General features: G+C 45.9%; 1 protein-coding gene across 1 annotated transcript; it reads right to left on the bottom strand.

Moving 5' to 3' along the window:
- Positions 1 to 353: 353 nt before the first annotated feature.
- Positions 354 to 26,862, bottom strand: LOC146025825 (IgGFc-binding protein-like). The gene is made up of 6 exons (XM_083155911.1): positions 26,694 to 26,862; positions 20,269 to 21,480; positions 17,283 to 17,524; positions 4,760 to 5,127; positions 2,780 to 3,036; positions 354 to 1,279 (listed from the first exon to the last, which is right to left on the bottom strand). The coding sequence occupies exons 1-6, from the start codon at positions 26,800 to 26,802 to the stop codon at positions 1,125 to 1,127; spliced, it is 2,343 nt and encodes a 780-aa protein (XP_083012037.1). The 5' UTR covers positions 26,803 to 26,862; the 3' UTR covers positions 354 to 1,124.
- Between the last annotated feature and the right edge of the window lie 80 nt (positions 26,863 to 26,942).

Below are 26,942 nucleotides of genomic sequence, written 5' to 3'. Positions count from 1 at the left end.
GACACAAGTGTAGTAACATAAACAAGGTGATAATGTTCATAGTAGACACAAGTGTAGTAACATAAACAAGGTGATAATGTACATAGTAGTAGACACAAGTGTAGTAACATAAACAAGGTGATAATGTAGATAGTAGACACTATGGGGGAAATTTACTAAAGGAAATTTGTAAAAAATAGGTGTATTTGTATTTAGAAATACACTTATTTTTGACATTTACTATCCCGAAAATACGGCAATTCGTATTCGTATTGATAGCACATCAATAAGAAATCGAATTGCCGTATTTTCGGGATAGTAAATATCAAAAATAAGTGTTTTTCTAAATACAAATACACCTATTTTTTTACAAATTTCCTTTAGTAAATTTCCCCCTATGTAGTAACAGAAACAAGGTGATACTGTACAGTACATAGTAGACACAAGTTTAGTAACATAAACAAGGTGATACTGTACAGTACATAGTAGACACAAGTGTAGTAACATAAACAAGGTGATACTGTACAGTACATAGTAGTAGACACAAGTGTAGTAACATAAAAAAGGTGATACTGTTTAGTACATAGTATACACAAGTGTAGTAACATAAAAAAGGTAATGATGTACATAGTAGTAGACACAAGTGTAGTAACATAAACAAGGTGATAATGTACATAGTAGACACTAGTGTAGTAACAGAAACAAGGTGATACTGTACAGTACATAGTAGTAGACACAAGTGTAGTAACATAAAAAAGGTGATACTGTACAGTACATAGTAGACACAAGTGTAGTAACATAAAAAGGTGATAATGTACATAGTAGTAGACACAAGTGTAGTAACATAAACAAGGTGATACTGTACAGTACATAGTAGTAGACACAAGTGTAGTAACATAAACAAGGTGATAATGCACATAGTAGACACTACTGTAGTAACATAAAAAAGGAGATACTGTACAGTACATAGTAGACACAAGTGTAGTAACATAAAAAAGGTGATAATGTACGTAGTACAACTGGTATTCGCAAGTAGCCACAATTGTAGCGATAAAAACCTGTTTAGTGTATTTTGTGTTCCAGCACAATAACTACTAGGAAAACACTTATATTATCGGTCATGTTGGCTGATTTTCTGTCCCGTTTTATTGTTGGTGACTCTCGTTCCTCAACAGCGGATTTTCGTGTCTCCTATAATGATGTTTTTGAATCACCAGCCCCAGCACAGCCAAGAACCCCATAACGGCAACCACAGCCACAAGCACGGAGGACGGGACGGTATGTGCAGCCTGGAAGTGACCTGCAGAAAGAGTGGGTGATAAAGTTACAGATATTCATCGTACTGTGATTTTGCTGCAGTAAGCCATAGGGCTGTATTTAAGCCTGGCAGTGGTGCTGCTCAGTGTGTCTACTGTGTGTAATGCTAACTCTACAGCCTGTATACTATGGAATAGAGCAGGGGTTCTCAAAATCGGTCTTCGTGACCCCTCACAGTTCACGTTTTCCAGGTGCACTCATTACTCATTGACACATTTTAATAGAGCCACAGGTGGAGCTAATTATTTCACTTGTGATTCTGTGAGGAGACCTGCAAAACATGTACTGTGTGGGGTCCTGAGGACCGAGTTTGAGAATCTGTTGAATAGTGTTATGCCCCATCACTCACAGCGACTTACAGATGGAAGTTAAAAGAGGCCCAGAATTAGCAATTGGTAATTAAAAGTAGTATGATAGCAGTGGCGTAACTATGAATTGGGCGCCCCCCCGCCGTTAATGGGGGGCGCCCCCCACCGCACCCCCCGCCCGCAGCCTTACCTGTCTTGCTGGTCCCGTCCCGGCTCCCTTGCTGGCTTCATTCTTCTGCTAGTGAGACGGACCAACACAAAATGTCCGCCCCCATACAGCAGACAGTTTCAGAGAGCTGTCTGCTATATGGGGCGGACATTTTATTGTGGTCCGTCTCACTAGCAGAAGAATGAAGCCAGCAAGGGAGCCGGGACGGGACAGTGAAGTCAGGTAAGGCTAAGGGCGGCGGATTGGCGGGCGGCAGATGGGCGGACGGGAGGAGGCTAACTATAGCACCACAGCCCCCCGGCGCCCACACATGCACAGCGCCCCCCCCCCCCCCCCGCGGCCGCGGGGGCTGCGGTGCTATAGTTACGCCTCTGTATGATAGTTGTAATCTAAAATGTTTGGCAGGGACTGTAGCTTCACAGAGCGTCCACACCCTAACTATAGTCTACTTACATGTCAGCCCCCCAGATATTCCTCTAAAAGTTAGAGTGAGGCCGTGGGCACTGATGGCATTATGGTTAGCATGATCAACCCACAGCACGGAGGTCATAAGATCAAGTCCCGGTCATGGCCCATCTGTTTGGGGGATATTTTATGTTTTTGCCTCCCTAATCCAACAAACCCAGACCTACATTGGCAGCTGTTTTGCTGTGGATGAAGCATCCATTGGATCAATTCATAAAAAAATTAAATATCTATGATGAGTTGAGCCATTGACACCTTCCAAATTCTGACAAATGTAAACTGGGACCCTGCCACACACTGAAGTTGCATATGGCCAAAAAGAGGATGCGGCCTCATGTCATTGGGCGTGGCTTTGTAGGAAATGCAGAGATTGCAAGCCACGCATTTTGGGAGTTGCTGGCCACGTCCACAGCATCTATTCACCGCTGATTGAGTGTGGCTGATCTACTTTGTTTTGCTGCCTGGGAATTGGATATTTATGGGTTATACGGGCAGATACCCCAAAATAATCTAACTACAAATGTAGTAGATGTTTACTCACCAGACTTAAACAGAATAGGCCCCTGGGATAGCCTGGCCGAGTTTAGCCGCCTGTCAGAGTTTTGGGTGTCACGCCGTTGTCTTCCCATTAGGCAGCCCCGTGTACAGTGGTTTGGAGAAGTGTCATTGTGACAGATGATGACGTTGCAGGACAGATAAACCTCCTGGAAGTTGTGAAACTTGAATACGTGGACGCTGAAGCGTTGGAGCCTCTGGTCTGAGACTGGGTGAGTCTGCAACGTAGAGTCGTGGGAACACCTGAGAACAAGCAGAGGTAGTTACTTGTAGTTACAGCCCCTTCTCACTTCAGTAACGTCACATCAGGTGGGGAGAGTATGGAGTTGAGTCTATAGAACCCACTAAAGCATGGCATTACCACACTCAGGGGTAGATGTATGAAGCAGTTATAAGTCAGGAGAGGTGATAAAGTGCCTGGTACTTTATCACCGGCCAATCAGCTCCTGACTGTTAAGTTACAGGCTGGATTTAAAATGGGTCATTTAGTAGCTGATTGTCCCGGGCACTTTATCACTTCTCCTCCCTTATTACTTCTTCATACATCAACTGTTAGGGATCTGGGTGTGAACCCACCGTTGGAGTACAGTGACAGGCACGTGTGGACGATGGTGGTGGACTGTGCCCTCAGCCGTGATTGCTGTTTAGGACGGCCACGGCGCACCCTACACTGACCCTATTGGCCTTCTCGGGCTGGTGACTGTAGACTGCGGATTGCTAGGCTTCTCCTGTAGTCGCCACGTTCAAAGGAGTGAGTTAAGCCCGCTCTAACCCTGATAAAAACCAGGTTTTAAGGTAATACAAGTCTACGGCGACCGCTCGAGACAGGACCAAGAGGAGATCTAACTACAGTCGCTAACTGGACAGGACACCCTGGCTAACGGCACCAGGCCAAGGATGGGGAGTGTGACCAAGTCACAGGCACCAGGCCAACTAATGACGGGGTGCCACCAAACAAAATACACACCAACAAAAATAGTACACTTAAAGCGATGGTACCCCAAAACAGGCGTGAACCCACAGTCATGGGCCTCTCCGAATCACTGAGAGCTGGACCAGGACAATAATAATAATAATAACAACTTAGGATAAAGGGCAGCTTGCCCACAGAAAAGAAAGATAAGGAACCAGGCTCCACAGGAGGACTTACGTGACCGGACCCAACCCTCCGGCAGCACAGGATGATAAGGTGCACGCCAGGGGTGGCTTGGCAGGACTGGATGGAAATTCGCTGACCAAGATGGAACGGGACCAGACAGGACCAGGAGTGGATAGTGACTGCACCAAGACGGGACCAAGACCAGACTAAGACAGGACTGGATGCAGACAGCAGCCAGATGACGACTGGACAATGACTGGACCACAACTGGACTAGGACAGGAGTGGATCAGGATGGGACCAGGACAGGATAGAGACTGGACCAAGGCTGGACTGTGAGTGGACCCAGACTGCAGCAGGACAAGACACTTGACAGGACCAGGATTAACAGGACCGGGACAGACCCAGACAGGACAAGACAAATCTAGACCAGGACAGGAGTGCAGCCAGGACAAGCTGCAGGGAGCAATGACCTGACAAATGACCAACGGAAGCCAAAAGACTGCAGCTCTTAGCAACAGGAAATTGCAAACAGGAAACTAGAAGCTATCACCGGCTCTGCATTGCTCAGGAGAATGCCTTCAGAAGGACTCAGGTGATTAACCTACCTGTGACATACCCAGCCAATCTGCCAGCAGGAATAATGAGCTCATTATCTATCAGCCTTGTGAATAAATCACGTTTCCAGAAGAGTTGAGCTGCAATGGCACAGACTGACCACTGGAGGCCACCAGTGAGTCAAATGCAAAACACAATCTGAACAGAACACAAGACAGAACTGAACCATTATTAATGGTTCCTAACATCTACCTCTCATTTATTAATTGCCCAACATGTTGTATTAAGTCTACATGTATGTAATAATTACCCGTGCTGGATGAGACTGTATATATGCTCTGTATCCTCCAGTGACGGGGAAGCCCTGCAGTTTTCTGCCATTATCTGGAGCTCTGTATCGTCTGACTCCACTCTGAACTCCACATGTAGATGACCATGGATGTCAACCGCATACGGATACGTGGTAATAAGGTCAATAAAGTCGCTGTTCTGATAGAGCTTCAGGGAGATGTTATAGTGACTCTTGTAGACCACATCTGTGACTTCAGGATGAAAGTAGAACCCAAGGGTCTCATTAACTTCCATTTCGCACCTCACTGGGATCTCTATGCGGTGCACGTTGGTCTCCGGGATCGTTCCATAGACGGTATTTACATAGAACGTCACCCCGTCTTCACTCTGTGGAAGCATCCAGATAGTAGGAGGTTTACACTTTTGTTGTGTGCAATGCAGGGCCATGTTGGGAGGTACGCACAGTACACCTTACCCCTCTTCCTCACGTCCCTCTTTTTTTAAGTCACTTAAGACAGGAGGGCGTTGGGAACATGACCCATTCCAGAAGGGACAAAATGCTCTGTGCCGGAACTTCCCCAGTAATATATGATTGGCATCACCTGTGTTTAAGTATTCAATTTATAATAAAGGAATTTCAACACAGGTGATTGCAGTTTTAAATTAAGAAGGAAGTCCTAGGATGGGTCATGTTGGGAGGAAAGGATTATGTCATTACAGTTAAACGTTATTAATTTAATAATCCCTAATACTGTCTATAGCTCCACCTAATTGAAAACTATTATTTTATAGTGTTCTTGTAGTCAAAGAAAGAAAATTTAAACCACCATAAAACACACACAGTGTCCCCGGCTTCCCCTCTTTTATCAGATTATGGTGCAGAGAATGACATTCATTTAATATAAAAAAAAAAAGACCGAACATCTAATAAAGTAAGCATTATATAAGTGATTTCTATTTCCTAACAATTTTACCTTCCCAAATTTATCAAATCAATTTTTTGGAGGAAATCCTTCATAATCAGGGGGTTACAGACAGGGGTTTATTTAGTAAGACGGGAGTTCTATTGAAGATGAGATGTTGCTGTGGGTAACCAATCCGATACTATATACTGTATTATCTTCTAGAAGGTGCTAAATAAATAAAAAGTAGATTCCGATTGGTTACTACGGGCAACATCCCATTTTCAGTTGAACTCTCATCTTAGTAAATAAAACCCAAAATGTCAGAATCTCCAGGATTTAAGAAGGGTGGGAGGTCAGAGATACAGTGGCGGTTTTGACCTATGGGCTGTGAGACTGCACTGGCTTCACTGTGACTGGTAGTGACTTCCTATTGGAGGTCCGACCTGCCAGTCACCCAAGGCAGTCCCATTGGTAGGTGTTCCCTCCTTCCAAGATGCCTCTATGTGGGCTGCTGCACGACAGCCCATGAAATTGGTTCTGCGCATGCGCAATACGGAGGACGTTACGGCGCATGTGCCAAGTCGGGACCCTGAATATTTGTCGGTGGGCTGCTACCAAAGCAGCCCATAGAGGCTGGGGCCAGCGCATGCGCAGTACCAATGAAGCTACGGCATCGCGGCAGCCCCCCTCCTCCACAGAGGTAAAAGCCACCAATGCAGAGAAATCTGCTGCAGTCCTGCATATTCCATAGGTTTCTATGAAGGCTTTTAAATGGAATTTGAGAATTTGGCGCTGAGAGTGATTGCCATCTTTACCGGTTGGCAGCTGTTGCAGTCTATGGCAGCGGTGTAGCTAGGTGCCATGGTGCCCGGAGCAAGGGCATATTTCGCGCCCCCCTACCCCGGTAATTGGGGGCGTGGCTAACATGTGTTTTCATGTTACATTTGAAAAGAAAAAACTTAAGTTAACTTAACCCCTTCCCGACAATTGACGTACATTTACGTCATGGTCGGGAAGTACTTCCCGACACATGGCATAAATGTACGTCATGGATGTAAACTGTCACCGCGTCTATAGACGCGGTGACAGTTTGGAGATGTCTGCTGTCCCTGACAGCAGACATCCCCCCTCGCCGCCCGGGGGGGGCAGGGATGCCCCCCCCCGGTCGGCGATCGCTGTGATTGGCTGTTCAAATGTGAACAGCCAATCACAGCTATTTCTGTGTTACCGGCGGCTATGCCGCTCGGTAACACAGAAAACGGTGGTGATCGGTGCTGTTAAGTACAGCACCGATCACCACCGATCCGCGGACACCCCCTCCCTCCCACCCGGCAGCACTATGTGCTTACCCGGCACCCGGCAGCCGCTCTCCTCCCTCTGCTATGCGCTGCAGCGCTGCCTCCCCCCTCCCTCCCCCCGCCAGCAGCAGCAGCAGCACTAGGGACAGTTTAAAAATGAAAAAAAAATAAAATGAGACATGAAATGAAATGATTATATATATATATATATGCACGTCTTGTGGTCCCCGGCACTCCCAATGCCCCTGCTGGAGGGGTTTCCTGCCCCGTTGCCTTCCCGGAGAAGGGGATGCCTCCTAATCAATACAGGTGAAATGACGGGCGGCACTCGGAGTCTTTATAAACGTGAAGCAGTGAAGGTATTTATTCTACGTTTCGGAGCTCGTGGCTCCTTCGTCAGGATAACACACCAAGTGTACAGCAAAGTGAATTTAAACATAACTTACCGGCATGTCTCCTCCCCGCCGCGCTCCCGCACGTCCTCCGTCGCCGGAACTCTCCTGTGACCGCTTCCGTCTTCCCCACTGGCTTCCGGCGGGTACTGGAGGTCCCTGGCGTCATTGGTCGTTATGGCAACGCGGCGTCGTCAGAGGCTGCACTACAGAAAAAAAACATATAGTACAAATATTGTTTAAAACACGTGTAAATTCATTGCAAACTTGCATCTGCAATGTAAGTGCTCTATACAGACACATACTGCGTGATACATTCTTAAAAAACGAAAGTGACCAACATCATAAGACCATGTATGCATACATGGATATACTAGTGTGCTAATTGAAGAACGCTACTAACATACATAAAACAAAGTACCCCTTAGGGCACCATGATTAAAAAGGAGCACCATCACCCTGTTTCTGCAGGGGAGTATAAGCTCCTGTGAGCGCTTCTACCTGTATCGACAGAGTCGACAGCATCTGTGTCGACCATTTGCAGCTGGTGACAAAACTTTGTCATATTGTTAATATATTTGCAACTGCTAGTTTTAGGAATTCTATTAGTGATGTTTAATACATCTATCTAATGGATTACTCTGCTGATAGTGTGTATTTAGACAAAATGAATGAGCCCTAGTGAATCATTGAGTCCTCGTGGATGGATGGTACTTAGTTTGTAAATCCATCTGGACTCTAGTTGCAAAAGTTTTTTTGCCCTATTGCCTCCTCTCATGCTTTCTGGTACATGATCTATGATCTTGTACTGAAGTGTGGCCATGCTGTGTTTTTTTATCGCAAAATGGCGTGCCACTGGTTGTTCACTTGACCCTGTGCTCAGGGCTGCTCTGATAGCTGTTCTATGTTGTGCCATGCGGGTCTTGAATTGACATTCCGTCTTACCGACGTAGTACAACCCGCATGGACAGATGATTACATAAACAACGAATTTAGTGGAACAAGTGAGGGGCCATTTGATGGGGTACCTTTTGCCAGAATGGGGGTGTAGAATGGAATCCCCTGCTGTGAGATAGTTACACGTAACACAACCTAGGCATCTGAAACACCCATTCTTTCTACGTAGAAAGTGTTGGGTGGTGTTTTTCTTGAAATGGGTGAGATCAGTTTTGACTAAAAGGTCCTTTAAATTGGCACTGCGCCTATAACTTGGCATAAGTCTGGTGTTATTAAGGGGGAGTTCCGTGTCTGTGGTGATAATTGGCCACAAGTTTTTAGCCATTTTGGCTACCTCCCTGCTCCCTGTGTGGTATTCTTGTACCCAGGGGCAGACCTTCTTTTTCTCGGTGGTCTTCTGGGGGAATAATAATTCATTCCTGGACTTCGCCAATGCTTTGCCTTTGGCTACTTTTAGCTCTTTGGGGGGATACCCTCTCTGGAGGAATTTGGTGGTCATTTTGTCTAGTTGTCTTTGAGTTTCTATTGGGTCACTAGTGGCCCTACATACCCTGATGAACTCTTGAAATACAAGAGGGAAAAGCTGGTAAAAGTCCAACAAGACTATGCCCAGCATAGAGTCTACACCTGGCTCAATACCCCACAGGGGGGCAAGAGAAGGCAATTTACCCCAGTTTACCGCCGCCAGCGTCAACCACAAGGCACACATCAATATTCCAGCACCTCAGCCAGCGAAACGGAGGACCCGGGACAAGGCACATCAACAACGACAGCGGGTGTCCCTTTAGGGGTCAGTACCCGAAGGGGTCCGGTCGCGAGAGGCAGAGGAAGAGGCGCACAAGGCGAGGGGGGCAAGCGTGGAGGGAGAAGGGCCAACAAATAAAAGCGAGTAAGGAAGAAGCCATTTTCAACTTGTCGTCTACACCGCTTTCGGAGGCTGAGAGACAAGTTCTAAATAAAGGCCTCACATTTGTGCCCACCCACCAACGAGACGACTTCACGTGGAAAGTGGACATGTTTAAGTTCAATCGTACTCTAAAGATCAAGGAACATTTCCACAAACACCCACAACCCCCTACAGCCCCACCACTACCACCATCTGTACAAAAACTTGGACCAAGATCCAGGTTTGACCCTCAATCGCATAATGCAGCCATTAAAACATTTAATAGGATGGTTGAAAAGGAGGGATTAAGTCCTACAGTCCACAGACATTGTAATCTAAACAGAGAACAACAGATGGCCCTGAAATCGCTTAGCAACAGACAGGACATAATTATCCGAGGGGCGGACAAGGGCGGCTCCATCGTGGTACAGGATACGGAAGAATATATCAAAGAATGCAATAGACTTTTGGGGGACTTGGACACATATGTCCAGCTACAGAAGGATCCCACAGTGCAATATCAACGGGAATTAAAACTGATCCTAGATGAGGCAACAAAGGGACAAATTATTTCACAACAAGTGTCCAATAAATTATATAATGAGCATCCAGTTGTCCCCATATTCTATAGCATTCCAAAAATCCACAAGGATAGTTCACATCCACCAGGACGCCCCATCGTGTCTGCAAGGGATTCGCTATGTGAAAACATAGCGATATACCTTGATGCATTTCTGCAACCGTGTATACAGGGCCTACCAACTTACCTCAGGGACTCTGGTGCCCTATTACAAAAATTGGATCAGTTGGGGGTAGTACCAGAGAACACCACCATGGCAACTATTGACGTTACGAGCCTGTATACCTGCATCCCGCATGGGGCAGGCCTACAGGCCGTACGCAGGCTCATTACAGGCAATGCAAGATACTTGGGCCCACAAATTGATTTCTTTATGTGTCTGTTGGGATTTGTCATGTCGCATAATTTTTTTCTTTTCCTGGGGAAATTCTATCGTCAAGCGATAGGATGTGCAATGGGGTCTGCCGTGGCTCCGTCATTTGCTAACGCGTTTATGTGGGAGGTGGAGGGAGATTTGTGGCTGTCCAATGTGGTGGCCACACCCCATATTTTGTTATATTATAGGTACATTGATGACCTCATACTGTTTTGGACAGGGAGCCTAGAGGCACTAGAAGAGGTCATCGAGGTCCAGAATGATTCATCAAGTCCTATAAAATTAACAATGCACACCAGTATAGAAACCATCTGTTTTCTGGATTTACAGATCAGCCTAAATTCCAGGAAGATCTCCACGAAGCTATATAGCAAACCCCCGGACAGAAACACCATTTTAAGCCACGATAGCTTTCACCCCCTGGCCACCACTAAGGGTCTACCATACTCGCAGTTCATCAGGGTATGTAGGGCCACTAGTGACCCAATAGAAACTCAAAGACAACTAGACAAAATGACCACCAAATTCCTCCAGAGAGGGTATCCCCCCAAAGAGCTAAAAGTAGCCAAAGGCAAAGCATTGGCGAAGTCCAGGAATGAATTATTATTCCCCCAGAAGACCACCGAGAAAAAGAAGGTCTGCCCCTGGGTACAAGAATACCACACAGGGAGCAGGGAGGTAGCCAAAATGGCTAAAAACTTGTGGCCAATTATCACCACAGACACGGAACTCCCCCTTAATAACACCAGACTTATGCCAAGTTATAGGCGCAGTGCCAATTTAAAGGACCTTTTAGTCAAAACTGATCTCACCCATTTCAAGAAAAACACCACCCAACACTTTCTACGTAAAAAGAATGGGTGTTTCAGATGCCTAGGTTGTGTTACGTGTAACTATCTCACAGCAGGGGATTCCATTCTACACCCCCATTCTGGCAAAAGGTACCCCATCAAATGGCCCCTCACTTGTTCCACTAAATTCGTTGTTTATGTAATCATCTGTCCATGCGGGTTGTACTACGTCGGTAAGACGGAATGTCAATTCAAGACCCGCATGGCACAACATAGAACAGCTATCAGAGCAGCCCTGAGCACAGGGTCAAGTGAACAACCAGTGGCACGCCATTTTGCGATAAAAAAACACAGCATGGCCACACTTCAGTACAAGATCATAGATCATGTACCAGAAAGCATGAGAGGAGGCAATAGGGCAAAAAAACTTTTGCAACTAGAGTCCAGATGGATTTACAAACTAAGTACCATCCATCCACGAGGACTCAATGATTCACTAGGGCTCATTCATTTTGTCTAAATACACACTATCAGCAGAGTAATCCATTAGATAGATGTATTAAACATCACTAATAGAATTCCTAAAACTAGCAGTTGCAAATATATTAACAATATGACAAAGTTTTGTCACCAGCTGCAAATGGTCGACACAGATGCTGTCGACTCTGTCGATACAGGTAGAAGCGCTCACAGGAGCTTATACTCCCCTGCAGAAACAGGGTGATGGTGCTCCTTTTTAATCATGGTGCCCTAAGGGGTACTTTGTTTTATGTATGTTAGTAGCGTTCTTCAATTAGCACACTAGTATATCCATGTATGCATACATGGTCTTATGATGTTGGTCACTTTCGTTTTTTAAGAATGTATCACGCAGTATGTGTCTGTATAGAGCACTTACATTGCAGATGCAAGTTTGCAATGAATTTACACGTGTTTTAAACAATATTTGTACTATATGTTTTTTTTCTGTAGTGCAGCCTCTGACGACGCCGCGTTGCCATAACGACCAATGACGCCAGGGACCTCCAGTACCCGCCGGAAGCCAGTGGGGAAGACGGAAGCGGTCACAGGAGAGTTCCGGCGACGGAGGACGTGCGGGAGCGCGGCGGGGAGGAGACATGCCGGTAAGTTATGTTTAAATTCACTTTGCTGTACACTTGGTGTGTTATCCTGACGAAGGAGCCACGAGCTCCGAAACGTAGAATAAATACCTTCACTGCTTCACGTTTATAAAGACTCCGAGTGCCGCCCGTCATTTCACCTGTATATATATATATATATATATATGTGTGTGTGTATGTGTGTATATACACACACACACACATATATATATATATATATATATATATGTGTGTGTGTATGTGTGTATATACACACACACATATATATATATATATATATATATATGTGTGTATATACACATATATATATATATATGTGTGTATATACACACATATATATATATATATATATATATATATATATATGTGTGTATATACATATATATATATATATATATATATATATATATATATATATACAGATAGATATTCCCGACCGAAGACGTATATATACGTCATGGTCGGGAGGTACTTCCCGACCGAAGACGTATATATACGTCATGGTTTTAAACTGTCACCGCGTCCATAGACGCGGTGACAGTTTGGAGATGTCTGCTGTCCCTGAGCCCCGGTCGGCGATCGCTGCGATTGGCTGTTCAAATGTGAACAGCCAATTGCAGCGTTTTCTGTGTTACCGGCGGCTAAGCCGCTCGGTAACACAGTGATCGGTGGTGATCGGTGCTGTTAAGTACAGCACCGATCACCACCGATCGCCAGCCCCCCCCCCCCTCCCACCCGGCAGTCCCCCCTCCCACCCCCCCACCAGCCGCAGCGCCAGACCCCCTCCAAAATCTGGTGAGCAAAATGGGGTCACATGTGGGGGGTTTCCACTGTATTGGTGCTTCCGGGGTCTTGCTAATGCGACATAGCACCCACCATTCATTCCACCACCAAATATCACTCCTTCCCTTCTGAGTCCTGCCATGCACCCAACTGGTATTTTTTGGTCACATGTGAGGCATTGCCATACTCGGGAGAAATTGGGGCACAGATTTTGGCGTGCTTTGTCTCCTTCATTCCTTGTGAAAATGAAAAACTTTGAGCCAGAACTGCATTTTTGTGTAAAAAAGTACATTTTTTTACACAAAAATGCAGATCTGGCTCAAAATTTTTCATTTTCACAAGGAATGAAGGAGACAAAGCACCCCAAAATCTGTGCCCCAATTTCTCCCGAGTATGGCAATGCCTCACATGTGACCAAAAAATACCAGTTGGGTGCATGGCAGGACTCAGAAGGGAAGGAGTGATATTTGGATTTTGCAGCACAGATTCTGGTTGAATGACCCCTGAAGCACCCATACAGTGGAACCCCCCCACAAGTGACCCCATTTTGCAAACTACACCCTTCAGGGAATTCATCTAGGGGTATAGTGTACATTTCAAACCCCCAGGGGTTTCACCAATTTTGATACAACTGAGCTGTGAAAATGAAAAATTAAATTTTTTCATTTGCACAGCCCAGTTGTATCAAAATTGGTGAAACCCCTGGGGGTTTGAAATGTACACTATACCCCTAGATGAATTCCCTGAAGGGTGTAGTTTGCAAAATGGGGTCACTTGTGGGGGAGGTTCCTAACTTTTAGCATCTTATGGTGCCTAGAAACCTATATGGTGCCTAAAAAATAATCTCATAAAAAGGAGGCTCCAAAATCAAGTAGGTGCTCCTTCTATTATGAAGCCTGTGGTTTGGTCACCGTGCACACTAGGGCCACATATAGGACATTTATGAAAACCAAAGAATTGGGGGAATCAATTTTTAGTCACATTTCTCTAGTAAAATCTACTGTGTTCCTTAGAAAAATGTATTAAAATTGAAAATCTGCAAAAAAAATGAAATTTTGAAATTTCACCTACACTTTGTTTTAATTCCTGTGAAACACCTAAAGGGTTAACAAACTTCCAAAATGCTGTTTTGAATACTGTGAGGGGTGCAGTTTTTGAAATGGCATCATTTATGGGGGTGTCTCACATACAAGTCCCTCAAAGTCACATCAGAACTGAACTGGTCCCTAAAAAAATCAGTGTTTGAAATTTTCTTGAAAATTTGAGAATTTGCTATTCATATTTTACGCCTCCTAGTGTCCAAAAAAATGAAAAGGAAGTTGAAATAATGATGGCAACATAAAGTAGACATATGGTCTATGTTAGTTATTAACTATTTTGAGTGGTAAGATTATTTGTCTCACAAGCAGAAAATTTAACATTTTGCAAATTGCTAAATTTTCCATTTTTTTCCGACATTTTGGTATTTTTCACAAAAAAACACAGACTGTATCGACCCAAATTTACCACTAATTTGAAGTACAATGTGTCACGAAAAAACAATCTCAAAATCACTGGGATAAGTAAAAGCAAAAAAAAGTTATCCCCACTTAAGTGATACATGTCAGATTTGAAAAAAAGGGCTCTGTCAGGAACGCAAAAACTGGCTCTGTCAGGAAGGGGTTAAAAATAAGACACTATATAAGACGCTGTAATGGAATCTGCTGCGCTATATAAGGTGCCGTAACGGAATCTGCTGCGCTATATAAGACACTGTAACGGAATCTGCTGCGCTATATAAGACGCTGTAACGGAATCTGCTGCGCTATATAAGACGCTGTAACGGAATCTGCTGCTCTATATAAGGTGCCGTAACGGAATCTGCTGCGCTATATAAGACACTGTAACGGAATCTGCTGCGCTATATAAGACGCTGTAACGGAATCTGCTGCGCTATATAAAACACTGTAATGGAATCTGCTGCGCTATATAAGGTGCCGTAACGGAATCTGCTGCGCTATATAAGACACTGTAACGGAATCTGCTGCGCTATATAAGACGCTGTAACGGAATCTGCTGCGCTATATAAGACGCTGTAACGGAATCCGCTGCGCTATATAAGACACTGTAACGGAATTGCTGCGCTATATAAGACGCTGTAATGGAATCCGCTGCGCTATATAAGACACTGTAACGGAATTGCTGCGCTATATAAGACGCTGTAATGGAATCTGCTGCGCTATATAAGGCGCCGTAACGGAATCTGCTGCGCTATATAAGACGCTGTAACGGAATCTGCTGCGCTATATAAGACGCTGTAACGGAATCTGCTGCGCTATATAAGACGCTGTTACGGAATCTGCTGCGCTATATAAGACGCTGTAACGGAATCTGCTGCGCTATATAAGACGCTGTAACGGAATCTGCTGCGCTATATAAGACGCTGTAACGGAATCTGATGCGCTATATAAGACGCTGTTACGGAATCTGCTGCGCTATATAAGACGCTGTAACGGAATCTGCTGCGCTATATAAGACACTGTAACGGAATCTGCTGCGCTATATAAGACGCTGTAACGGAATCTGCTGCGCTATATAAGACGCTGTAACGGAATCTGCTGCGCTATATAAGGTGCCGTAACGGAATCTGCTGCGCTATATAAGACACTGTAACGGAATCTGCTGCGCTATATAAGACGCTGTAACGGAATCTGCTGCGCTATATAAAACACTGTAATGGAATCTGCTGCGCTATATAAGGTGCCGTAACGGAATCTGCTGCGCTATATAAGACACTGTAACGGAATCTGCTGCGCTATATAAGACGCTGTAACGGAATCTGCTGCGCTATATAAGACGCTGTAACGGAATCCGCTGCGCTATATAAGACACTGTAACGGAATTGCTGCGCTATATAAGACGCTGTAGTGGAATCCGCTGCGCTATATAAGACACTGTAACGGAATTGCTGCGCTATATAAGACGCTGTAATGGAATCTGCTGCGCTATATAAGGCGCCGTAACGGAATCTGCTGCGCTATATAAGACACTGTAACGGAATCTGCTGCGCTATATAAGACGCTGTAACGGAATCTGCTGCGCTATATAAGACGCTGTTACGGAATCTGCTGCGCTATATAAGACGCTGTAACGGAATCTGCTGCGCTATATAAGACGCTGTAAGGGAATCTGCTGCGCTATATAAGACGCTGTAACGGAATCTGCTGCGCTATATAAGACGCTGTTACGGAATCTGCTGCGCTATATAAGACGCTGTAACGGAATCTGCTGCGCTATATAAGACGCTGTAGCGGAATCTGCTGCGCTATATAAGATGCTGTAACGGAATCTGCTGCGCTATATAAGACGCTGTAACGGAATCTGCTGCGCTATATAAGACGCTGTAACGGAATCTGCTGCGATATATAAGATGCTGTAACGGAATCTGCTGCGCTAAATAAGGTGCCGTAACGGAATCTGCTGCGCTATATAAGACACTGTAACGGAATCTGCTGCGCTATATAAGACACTGTAACGGAATCTGCTGCGCTATATAACATGCTGACAGCTGTAAATATACATACAGCACAGCAGGGCAGCAGCAGATGCCAGAGAGATTCACTCCCCCCCCCCCTCCTCCCCTCCCCCAGGACCCACAAATCCCCCAAACCCCAAGTTTATTTTTATGCATATTACATCATTAATTATCTGTAAAAAAAAAAAAGAAATCCACCTTGAATAGTGATAGCAGGGCGGCAGCAGAAACTCTCCTCTGGCAGCGCTTGGGAAGTTCGGATGGCTGTGGCTGATGACGGAGGAGGGAGTGAGAGGCAGTCGACTCTGGGAAGGAATCTGAGTGCTGCTGCGCTGCCCGGAAGCCGGTCCGAGCAGCAGCAGCAGCACCAATTTACATTTAAGTGAGTCAGCCGCCCAAGCGTCACGGACTGGGCAGGGGGCAGGAGGCAGGCGCCGGGCAAGGCAGCCGCCGGCGCACGCTGCCCGTACAGATGATCTATCTTGTGCGGCAGCGGGGATGATTTTTGCGGAGGGGGGGCGGGCCGGCGGCGCCATCCGACCAATCAGCGCCCGGAGCGTGAGCTCCGGTGGCTCCGCCCTCCCTACGCCTCTGGTCTATGGGCTCCGTTATGCAAAGCTGTACTCAAATTAGAGATCACTTAACTTTTTTACACATTCCAGGATTGGACTTCTATTGGATAGAAGTGATTATTGGTAAATTATTGGTAAATTCCGGCATTCCTTGGTGCCACAATATGTGTTGATAAGGAATTCAAAACCTTGGCACCATTTGCAGAATGTTAGTAAATGTAACCCTAAAAATCTTTTAAAAATTGTGCCCGTAGCCACAAATATTGTATCTCTTTGTCCCAAAGAAGTATCAGAGATTAACAGCTAAAGATTAGCGCTAGGATAACTCAGCAGTAAAGGCCATTGCTGGTAGTACAGTAAATCTCACCAGGACACGAGATCCACATCCGCTGAATGGTATTTTAATGAGAGTGACGTTTCCATCCAGCTCCGCCTGGCACAGAGGGTCTTCCAGGTGGATATCAGACACATTGAGGTTGGCCTCAGTCACCAAGCGGAGAGGTAGGTGGTATTCTGCTGCATGAGAGAGACAGCTCAGCGCGCCCTTGGGTTCAGGATCTTCTGTTGGTGTTGGGGACGGCTCAGCTGTTGGTGTTGGGGACGGCTCAGCTGTTGGTGTTGGGGACGATTCATTAGACAAGAAAATAAAGATATTTGCCACATCAATAACTAAATGTATATTTTTATGGTTTCTCACTCTCTGCTAACTTGAACATATTGGTCGGTATGTAATAAGTGCCATTTTTAGGGGCCGGGAAAAAGTTGCACAAAGTTGGATATTATAATGTGTGTGTCACATCCACCATGGCGTTTACCCAAAACCCCTGTGCTGTACTCAGCCCTAGGCTCTCTAGCTGCACTTATAGAACCATGGTGCTCACCTCTGCTTGTGTCCCTGGCTCCGGTGGGGTACATGTGGCCGCATTGTCATCGCGTGGTGAAACTGGTGTTATGTGCTCCGCTCCTATGCAGATAATGATTGGCGTGCCGCCATGTGTGTTTGTGCCTGGTTAGCTCTCTGACTGAATGCCGGCGTTGCGCAGCTGCGTACAATCCAGGCCGGCTGAAATCTGTCGCCCTCACTGGCGGGCGCCATCTTGATGGTTACCTCAGCCTCTCCTGTGCAGCTCCGCCTCCCCTGTCAGATTGCCTGACCTATCGCTGCACAGTTCACCTGTTAAGTACTGACTGGCCGGGTTAGACCGGCAGTCAGTACAATGATGTCGATCCCTCAGCATCATTGCTCCAGCCTGGCTCTGTAGCTATCCGCTACAACCCTGAGTGTTCTCACTGAAGATTCCTGCTGGTCGTCTACTGCTCCAAGTACCAAGGACTCCCTACCGCCAAAGAGGATCCAGCATGGTCAGCCCTTCCAAGGGGTCTCACCTTGCTTTTATTCCCGACGGTTACTTCCACGGTTACCTCTGTCTGCAGCTACGACCATAATCAGCAAGGACAAGTCTTCTTCATTTACTTCTTTATCCATTTGCCTCCAATCTTCATTCGCTCATCCAAGCTTCTAACCAATCATCCGATCTTCAACTCAATCATCCAATCCTCAATCCCATCATCCAATTCTCAATCCAATCATTCAATCATCAATCCAATCATCCAACCCTCAAACCAATCATCCAATCTTGAACTCGATTATCCAATCTTCAATCCAATCATCCAACTCTCAAACCAATTATCCAATTCTCAATCCAATCATCCAATCCTCATCCAATCATCAAATTCTCAATCCAATCATCCAATCATCCAATTCTCAATCCAATCATCCAATTCTCAATCCAATCATCCAATCCTCATCCAATCATCCAATTCTCAATCCAATCATCCAAACTTCAATCCAATCATCCAATCCTCAATCTAATCATCCAATCTTCAATACAATTATCCAATCTTCAACCAATCCTTCATTCTTCAAAATATCCAATCTGATTCTTTATTAATTCTACAACTCTTCAAACAATATCACAATATTCTTTCGAAGACCAAGCATCATCATCTTCTGCAATAATATATTGGACTATTGACTTTATATTTGCATATCTGCCATATATCTTTTATGCCATCAGTATCATTGTCTTTATCAAATCAATTTCATTTTATCTCACTTGTTTCACTCCATTCTGTCATGGATACAACCCCCATACGTTAAAGCACCCAGCCTACGTTACTCTACGGCTGGTGCTTCTAAGAGCGTGACAGTGTATCTTTAACGCCCCAATACAAACCGCTGCAACCCCAAACATGGCAACATGGCTTCGCAGCTAGACTGCATAGCCAGGGGGAAACCAAAAAATGTGTGAGTTGTGTAGCAAAGCGCTTGCACAATAGTAATGTGCCTGCATAACCTGGCATGCCGCCCAGCCTTGCCCTTTGCTGGGCAGTTTCCTGCAGCCTGCCTGTAGCAGTTTTCACATACTGGATTAGGGTCCCAACATGGAAAGTCAGACTCAAAACAGATCTTTAAAATCAGACTCAATTAGAGCTCAAATGAGGGGGCAACCTAGGAGACCCATAAAGATATATTGGTCATCCAAAATGTTTCCAGAGGAGCGTTGCATGACTACCGTGTGAAGTGATGTCATGACATCACATGGTCCTGCCCACACTCCCAAAAGTACCTTTGATGTTCTTTGAAAGGATAAAAAAATTTGGACACACAAAATGGTTCCCTCTGTGCTTGGGGCATGGTCTAATGACATTATTGGGGGTGATGGAGGCAATAATTATGTTGTGGTATGACTAATGGAGGTTGCCCATAGCAACCAGTTAGGATCTAGCTATGTGCAACACCTCTAGATAAACAGCAACTACATTCTGATTGGTTACTTTGGGAAACACCTACACTCATCGTTCTTAGAAGGTTTGATGAATCTAACCCACGGGTGTTTTTCTAACGTCTTCTACAAACCATTATAACATGTTGGGTGAAATTTACTAAGATGTGTATTCTACTTCACATGTGATGTTGCTATGCGCAACCAATCAGATCCTGTCCACTATCTTCTAGAAGGTGCTAAGTAAGTAGATTCTGGTTGGTTGCCCATAGCAATATCACATGTGAAGTAAAATACACATCTTAGTAAATTTCCCCTGTTGTTTGCACTTTAAAAGACAACTGTTTATATTTTTAAGTGTTATCTGCCAAAATGGCAAATGCCCCCTTCTCTACCCCACCCAACCCTACCCCATCCTTGCAGCCTAAATTGAATTCTTCAGGCAGCAGAACACAGGCAGGTCAATGTTAGCAGCCAATTACATAACTGGTAATATTTAGGCCGTGTCTGTGTTTATATTGTAGATGTACTAATATTAGGGCAGAAGAGAAAATAAGTGTTTATTACCTGGATATACTGCTTCCTGTCCCATTGAGTAGCCGTATGAAATAACGTGCTCAATTCCATAAACGAAGATTGTAAACGGCGCTGACTCGTGATAGATTTCATGTGGTCCCTCCGTTTTACCCAAGGAGACCTCCCAAGCATGGAATCCTCTGAACGAGTTTGATGAAACAGTGTACGAACTGAGCGGGCGGTGGTCCAGGAAGAAGCCCTCACCAGAAGGTGCCTGAGATACAATCAGGAGGTAGTTGTAGTATCTTGTCTGTGTTACAAATGTGTAATGCATCCTTCTGACTAATGAGGGTGGGACATTAGTGATGAAGGGGTCATACATCGTAACTACTCCTGGTATAAAATCTTGGAAGATGTATGTAACCATAACGGGTTTGGTGGCATTAATAGTCATTCCTCTCTCTAGAGTATTTTGCATATAGGATCCGGTCTGTAGGGTGTATTGGGTGGTCCCCAGAGGACCGTTAATATCCACTAGGGTATCTGGACTGGCTGATACAATTTTGATGACATCCCTTGTGTGGTTTAACAACGTAAACACAGCAAAAAAACTCCCCCAGTTCTTCACAGGATGTAGCTGCTCGGCCAAGGAATCACATCCATTATTGATCCCGGTGAAGCATTTTTGGCCACTGAACACAGCCACTGGGCCTGTGGATGAGACTCTGGTGCCTGTGAGGTCATCTGCACTCTGAAACTGAATGACTTGTTGATTGTCAAGGTGGAATGAGAAGGAATCTCCACTGGTGTAGGAGACGCCTTTGAAGGTGGTGGAACCAGAGACGGTCACAGTCACTGAGATAACTTCTTCTAGGCCGTTGGCCACGGCAAATTGCTTGCTTGCTCCCGACCCAGTAGTTGATATGTAATACTCTGTTCCCAGGTCTTCAAGACGAAGACAGGCCATGGCATCAGCAGAATAGATGTGTGTGTAGAAAACAAAGACAGATACGTCAACATCAGATGTCACCAGCACAGCCTTGGAAGTGGGTTGGCTTTCGGTGATCATATACGTGTAGTCAAAATTCAGCAGCGCACTTTTTTCCTTCTCAATGATCACCATCTGGTTGAAGTGTGGGTTGGACACTGTGACCGTGACTGAGGCTGCCTGGTCATATGCAGCAATATACAGCTGGAATGTTGTATCTGTAGATACGGCGTAGTTTTCCATGAAAGCTGCGATGTATTTTCTCTGAGTCTCTCCTGGAGAAATAAAGTTGCAAAACAAGGTGTTATTGATGCACTGAATGTTGATATTAATATTATGCCTCATTGCATACCCAGTGTGTACACAGCATAAGACTTAAATATATAAGTCTCTTGGGAATACATATGCGAAACCAGCGGTCGAGGGTGCAGGTGGTCCCGATGATCAGAATCCTGACAAGGACTGAGAAAGTATAATTACCCCCTCCCCCTACCCCCCTAACTCTGCCCCTATAGCCAAACCCTAAGCCTCCCCATTAGTGCATAGCCCTCCCCACAGTGGTGTTTTTTACCAGGTAAAATCTGCCACTTACTCAGTATTAGTGAAGTCAGTGGTTTCACTGTGACTGCCAGTGACTTCCTATTGGAAGTCTGACCTGCCAGTCGCCTGCAGTAAGGCAGTCCTATTGGGAAGTGTTTCCTCCCATCCTGGCCTGCCAGTCTGGGCTACAATAGGCAAAGAGCTGACTTCCTGTAGGAAGCCACTCCCTGCCTTACCGTACAGTTCTAGCCATCTTTTATGGGCTGCAGCTGATGCAGCCCATAGAAGCCAGGCTTTTCTGCATGCACAGTACATGCACCATACCAGGGCCGGCACCAAACAAATGTATTGTAAAGTGGTACTTGTGTATTATCACGGCGCCCACTAAGCAATTTGCTTAGTGGGCTATTCTGCGTAGGAAAATCACATTGCATCGCATGGGCCATTTTAGTGCCATGCGATGTGCGATGCGATGCGATTTTCCTATGTAATTTATTCACTGCTCTCTCAGCCCCGGGGATCGCATCGCATGGCATCGCACCTCCCACAAAATTGCATGCGATTTTATAGGGTGTGCAATGCCATGACATTAACTATACTATCAAATGATTGTATGACTTACGCCCCCCCACTATCAACCCCACCCCGAAGCGTGGCGAGCGGCGGAACGCATCCTCCAACTTTTTCATTACCCCACTATCCACGTCGGCGTGGAGTTGAACATATATATAGTGGCGAAGCATGGCGAGCGCAGCGAGCCCCACGAGGGGATGCGGAATACATTTAAAGTAATCCGCTTCCCCTCGCGGGGCTCATTGCGCTCGTCACGCTTCAGGCTCGGTGGCTCGCTGCACTCGCCACACTATATATAATCGACTCCACGCCGACGTGGAAAGTGGGGTAATGAAAAGGTCGGAGGGCGCGTTCCGCCGCAACTCGCCACACTTCGAGGTGGAGTTGATAGTGGGGGGGGGGGGTCTAAAACATCATAATATGCAGGACTATTTTTCATCAGGCTCCATCAGGAACTGAGGCCCTTATTCTAGTTCACTCTTTCTGACAAAATATTTCTTAGATGGACAAAACCATGTGCACTCACCTACGGTGCCGTATGTAGCAAAACTGGGCGCCGTGATAATACACAAGTACCTGTAAAGTTGCCGGGACCAGTGGTGGTTATCAATGGAGATCCGGTGGAGGTGACCGGCGCATCTTATAGAATTTAATAGGTGGAATCTGATTGGTTGCTAAGGCCTAAAAACCATAATTTTAGTAAATATACCCCCTAGTGTGAAACAAGGTATTTCAATGCAATACAATAGTCCACAGGTTCTCAAAGTCAGTCCTCAGGACCCCACACAGTGCATGTTTTGCCGGTCTCCTCACAGAATCACAAGTAAAATAATTAGCTCCACCTGTGGATCTTCTAAAATGTGTCAGTGAGTAATGAGTGCACCTGTCGGGTGACCTGGAAAACATGAACTGTGTGGGGTTCTGAGGACCGAGTTTGAGAACCACTGCAATAGTCATAATACATCTCTAACAAGGGGATGCGTTCAAAATTCCAGTGAATACCGTCGCCGGAATCCCGACCGCCGCATGCCGGCACTTTGTCACTCTATGGGTTTCCACGACACCCATAGAGGGACCAGACCAGCTGCGTGGAGAGCGCAGCGAGCCCGCAAGGGGGGGGATCCCCCCCTTGTCGGCATTGCGGCAGTCGGGATTCCGGCGTCAGTATTTCGACCGTCGGGATTCCGACCACCGGGATTTCATACTGATCCCCTTACAAGGTATAATCCACTCTTAAACCATCATAGTCAGTGTTTTACGTCTATACTCTGAATATATAGTAATAAGGGTTATATGTGTATGGTAAGTATGGGATAAAGTGTTTTATATCACATCTATACAGCTGCCGCCATGCTTCTGTTTCTCATATGTGTGCTATTGATATATTGCTGTATATTGATATATTGCTGCTTACTGAGCGCCAAAGAGCCTGTCCCGCTAAATACCCACCCCCCTTCCCCTGCAGCCGAGTCCCGTTGTTACCATGCAAGACTCAGTACTCACTGACACATTAGGTTTATCTACTTTGTCTTATGGTGCCCAGACACGGTGCGATGGTCACATTGCATGTAGTTCAGATCGCACTGTGTGCTGTCTATAGGACTTGAGAAGCCCAGGGAGGAGACTCTCTGCAGCTTTCCCTTGGGCGGGGATTGTCGGCATTAAGCCCCGCCCCATCCCTGTAAATGCCATTATTCACAGCTCTTCGGGGAAGGGGGTAGTACTAAATGACACGATTTGTGTCATTTTAGCCTCACCCCCTCCCGAAACATCCGCCAATGCCGGCAATTGACTGGCAGAGGGATGGGGTGCGGGGCCAATGCAGGGGGGGAGCCCACTAAATGCAGGAGGCTTGCCGACCCTTCTGGGGTGGGGGGGGGGCGGAGGGGGACCTGACCATTCGGGGAGGGTAGGCAAGTATGATATATATATTCGCACACTTTGGAGTTCTGGATGGCCTACTTTATGCATCCCTTCAGCGCGGACCATAGCAGATTGTATTTATAGAACATATGCAGCCAGAACATCAAAACAAGGCTGGATAAAATGACTGTAAACATATTGTCATCTGATGCTGTACAACTCCTATTTTATTGTGAATTTCTGATATGACATCTAAAACATTTTATCACTAGACCTTTATACCATCTCCTTTTCCACTAATCCTTCCCATACAGCCATCCTATTGTACAGTGCATGCGCAAGGTGGGTGCAGCCCGCACCTGAATGTCACCCCCGAACTGCCGGCTCTCCTGCAGTGACAGGAGCTGGGTGCTGCAGTGTTATAGTCTCCAGCTGCACCAGGCACCTGTCACAGTGGAAGAGCCCCCTCCCATGCAAAACAACACCCCATTTCTATTAAGCACCGCTTGTCAATACACCCAGTGATGCTTCTGCTTGCTCCTATATGGCTGGGACCCCCGCATCGGATGATTTACTATCATGAGTGGGCGTATGTAATACGGCCGGGTCAGCCATATTCGGCTGTATACGAATGCATACGAATGTATTCGATATTGATAGAACACGGCCATATGTGGCCATGGTGTACTACGTCATCCGCAAATTTACTATCACCCGTACCGGTGAACTCAAATACAAATTCACCAGTAAATACAAATGATAAGTAGACCACGTACAGGCATAAGGCACCAGGGCAGGGCCATTTCTGATTGGCTGCCAATTCATGAGCAGCGATTGGTTCCTGAATGGTGCCAAATTCAAACCGCTGTGGGATGCGTTTCTCATTGGCTCCCGCCGCATAAAGTCTGGCCCCGGACACCTGCCGCTGCAGCACTGTTGGCACGGGGATCAGACAGCTGATCCCCATGCTGGCTGGAGCCGGGTCCTGCTGAGGACACAGCTCCCTTCCCTACTGCTGCTGCCCCGGTGCTGGGAGCAGAGGAGCTGTCCCAGGACCTGAGCACTTCACTACACATCCTACTGTAATCCATACTTGCCTACTTTTGAAAACTAGTTTCAGGGAGTTTATAGTTGGTAGTAGAATTTTGCACAGCGCCCCATTGAGGGGGCGTGTTATGCTCCACCCAAAGGGCGTGTCTAGTTCCATTTATAGAGAGATTGTGAATGTGGCACCTAGAAGCGTTCGTGTGTACTGCTACATCTGAGATTGTGTTTTACACGTGGTTTCATATAAATGGCCACAAGACATGCATGTACCCATAGGGATCATTGGGGCAGATGTATTAAGCCTGGTGAAGAGATAAACTGGAGATAAAGTGGAAGGAGATAAAGCACCAGCCAATCAGATTCCAACTGTCATATTTCAAACACAGCTGATTGGCTGGTGCGTTATCTCTTCCATGTTATCTCCACTTTATCTCCAGTTTATCTCTTCTCCAGGCTTAATACATCTGCCCCACTGTGTTTGGTACTTGTATGTTAGTTGGGTGCCCACTAAGCTATTTGCTTAGTTTTCCGCGTCCCCTCGTGGCGCTCGCTACGCTCGCCACACTTCGGGCTCAGTGGCTCTCTGCACTCGCCACATTATATAAAATCTACTCCACGCCGACATGGATAGTGGGGGTATGAGCGTACTAACTATAGTAGGTGCCCAACTAACATATAAGTACCTTGGGCCGTATTCTAGTTCACTCTTTCTGACAAAATCCTTCTAAGATGGGCAAAACCATGTGCACTGCAAGGGGGCAGATGTAAAATGTGCAGAGAGAATTAGATTTGGGTGAGTTATTTTGTTTCTGTGCAGGGTAAATACTGACTGCTTTATTTTTACACTGCAATATAGAACTCACTTTGAAGTAAAACCCCGCCCAAATCTAATTCTCTCTGCACATGTTACATCTGCCCCAACTGCAGTGCACATGGTTTTGTCCATCTAAGAAGGAATTTGTCAGAATATCACAGGAAGACTTCTACCCACACTAAAGGGCACCTCTATGTGGCTCCTGTAATTTTTCAAATAAATGACAGTTAGGAGCTGATTGGTTGGAGTCCACTGGTGGCTCCAGGGGGTGTGGTATATGATCCCGACTGGCCCAGACTCAGACAGTGGGGCAAGCGCAACAAAGCCCCTTGCGGGCTTGCTGCACTCGCCACCTATTCTATTCTCCCGTTAGGACCCCGGGGTTTTGATGTCGGGGTAATGACTGTCGGGATCCTGACTGTCAGGAAACTGTCTGGCACCCGCTCCGGGGGGGGGAGGGGGGGGTCACCACACCAACTGCCAGTGAGACCCAGGCCAGTGATGTTTGGCAGTTGATTTGCCTCCCCCAATTTGAATTTTGGATTCATGGAGACACTTATATTAAATATAAAAATCACACCTGGTTTTGGATTTTATCTTATTGATATTATTGACATATAACAAATGTCACCTGTAGTGATATGACCTCACCTGCTCCGATCCTCAGCCCCAACAGCAGAATCACCAGACCCCACGGCTGTCCCATGCTGGCAGCGCCTCTGGCAGACGTTACTCCTCTGTATTCGGGATTGTGGAACATGCGGCTTTTATCAGAAGCTTTAAAACATTGCGAAATATCAGAGGAGGAGAATTCCGGGGAAACCTTCTCTGTTATTTGTGTGTCCAAGACATTAAATAGTAACTAATTATAAAGACAAAAATCAGCGCTACAATCACTGA

Source organism: Crinia signifera, chromosome 8 (genome assembly GCF_055691185.1).
Source record: "Crinia signifera chromosome 8, ASM5569118v1, whole genome shotgun sequence".
Classification (NCBI taxonomy): Eukaryota; Metazoa; Chordata; class Amphibia; order Anura; family Myobatrachidae; genus Crinia; species Crinia signifera.
This window is presented reverse-complemented; position numbering and strand designations above follow the sequence as displayed.

Coding starts and splice junctions, on each gene's coding strand:
- LOC146025825 (XM_083155911.1), bottom strand. CDS start 26,802: ATGTTCCACAATCCCGAATACAGAGGAGTAACGTCTGCCAGAGGCGCT. Junction 21,481..26,693: donor GGGGCTGAGGATCGGAGCAG/GTGAGGTCATAT, acceptor TTATTTCTCCAG/GAGAGACTCAGAGAAAATAC. Junction 1,280..2,779: donor GCCTATTCTGTTTAAGTCTG/GTGAGTAAACAT, acceptor CTCTTTCTGCAG/GTCACTTCCAGGCTGCACAT.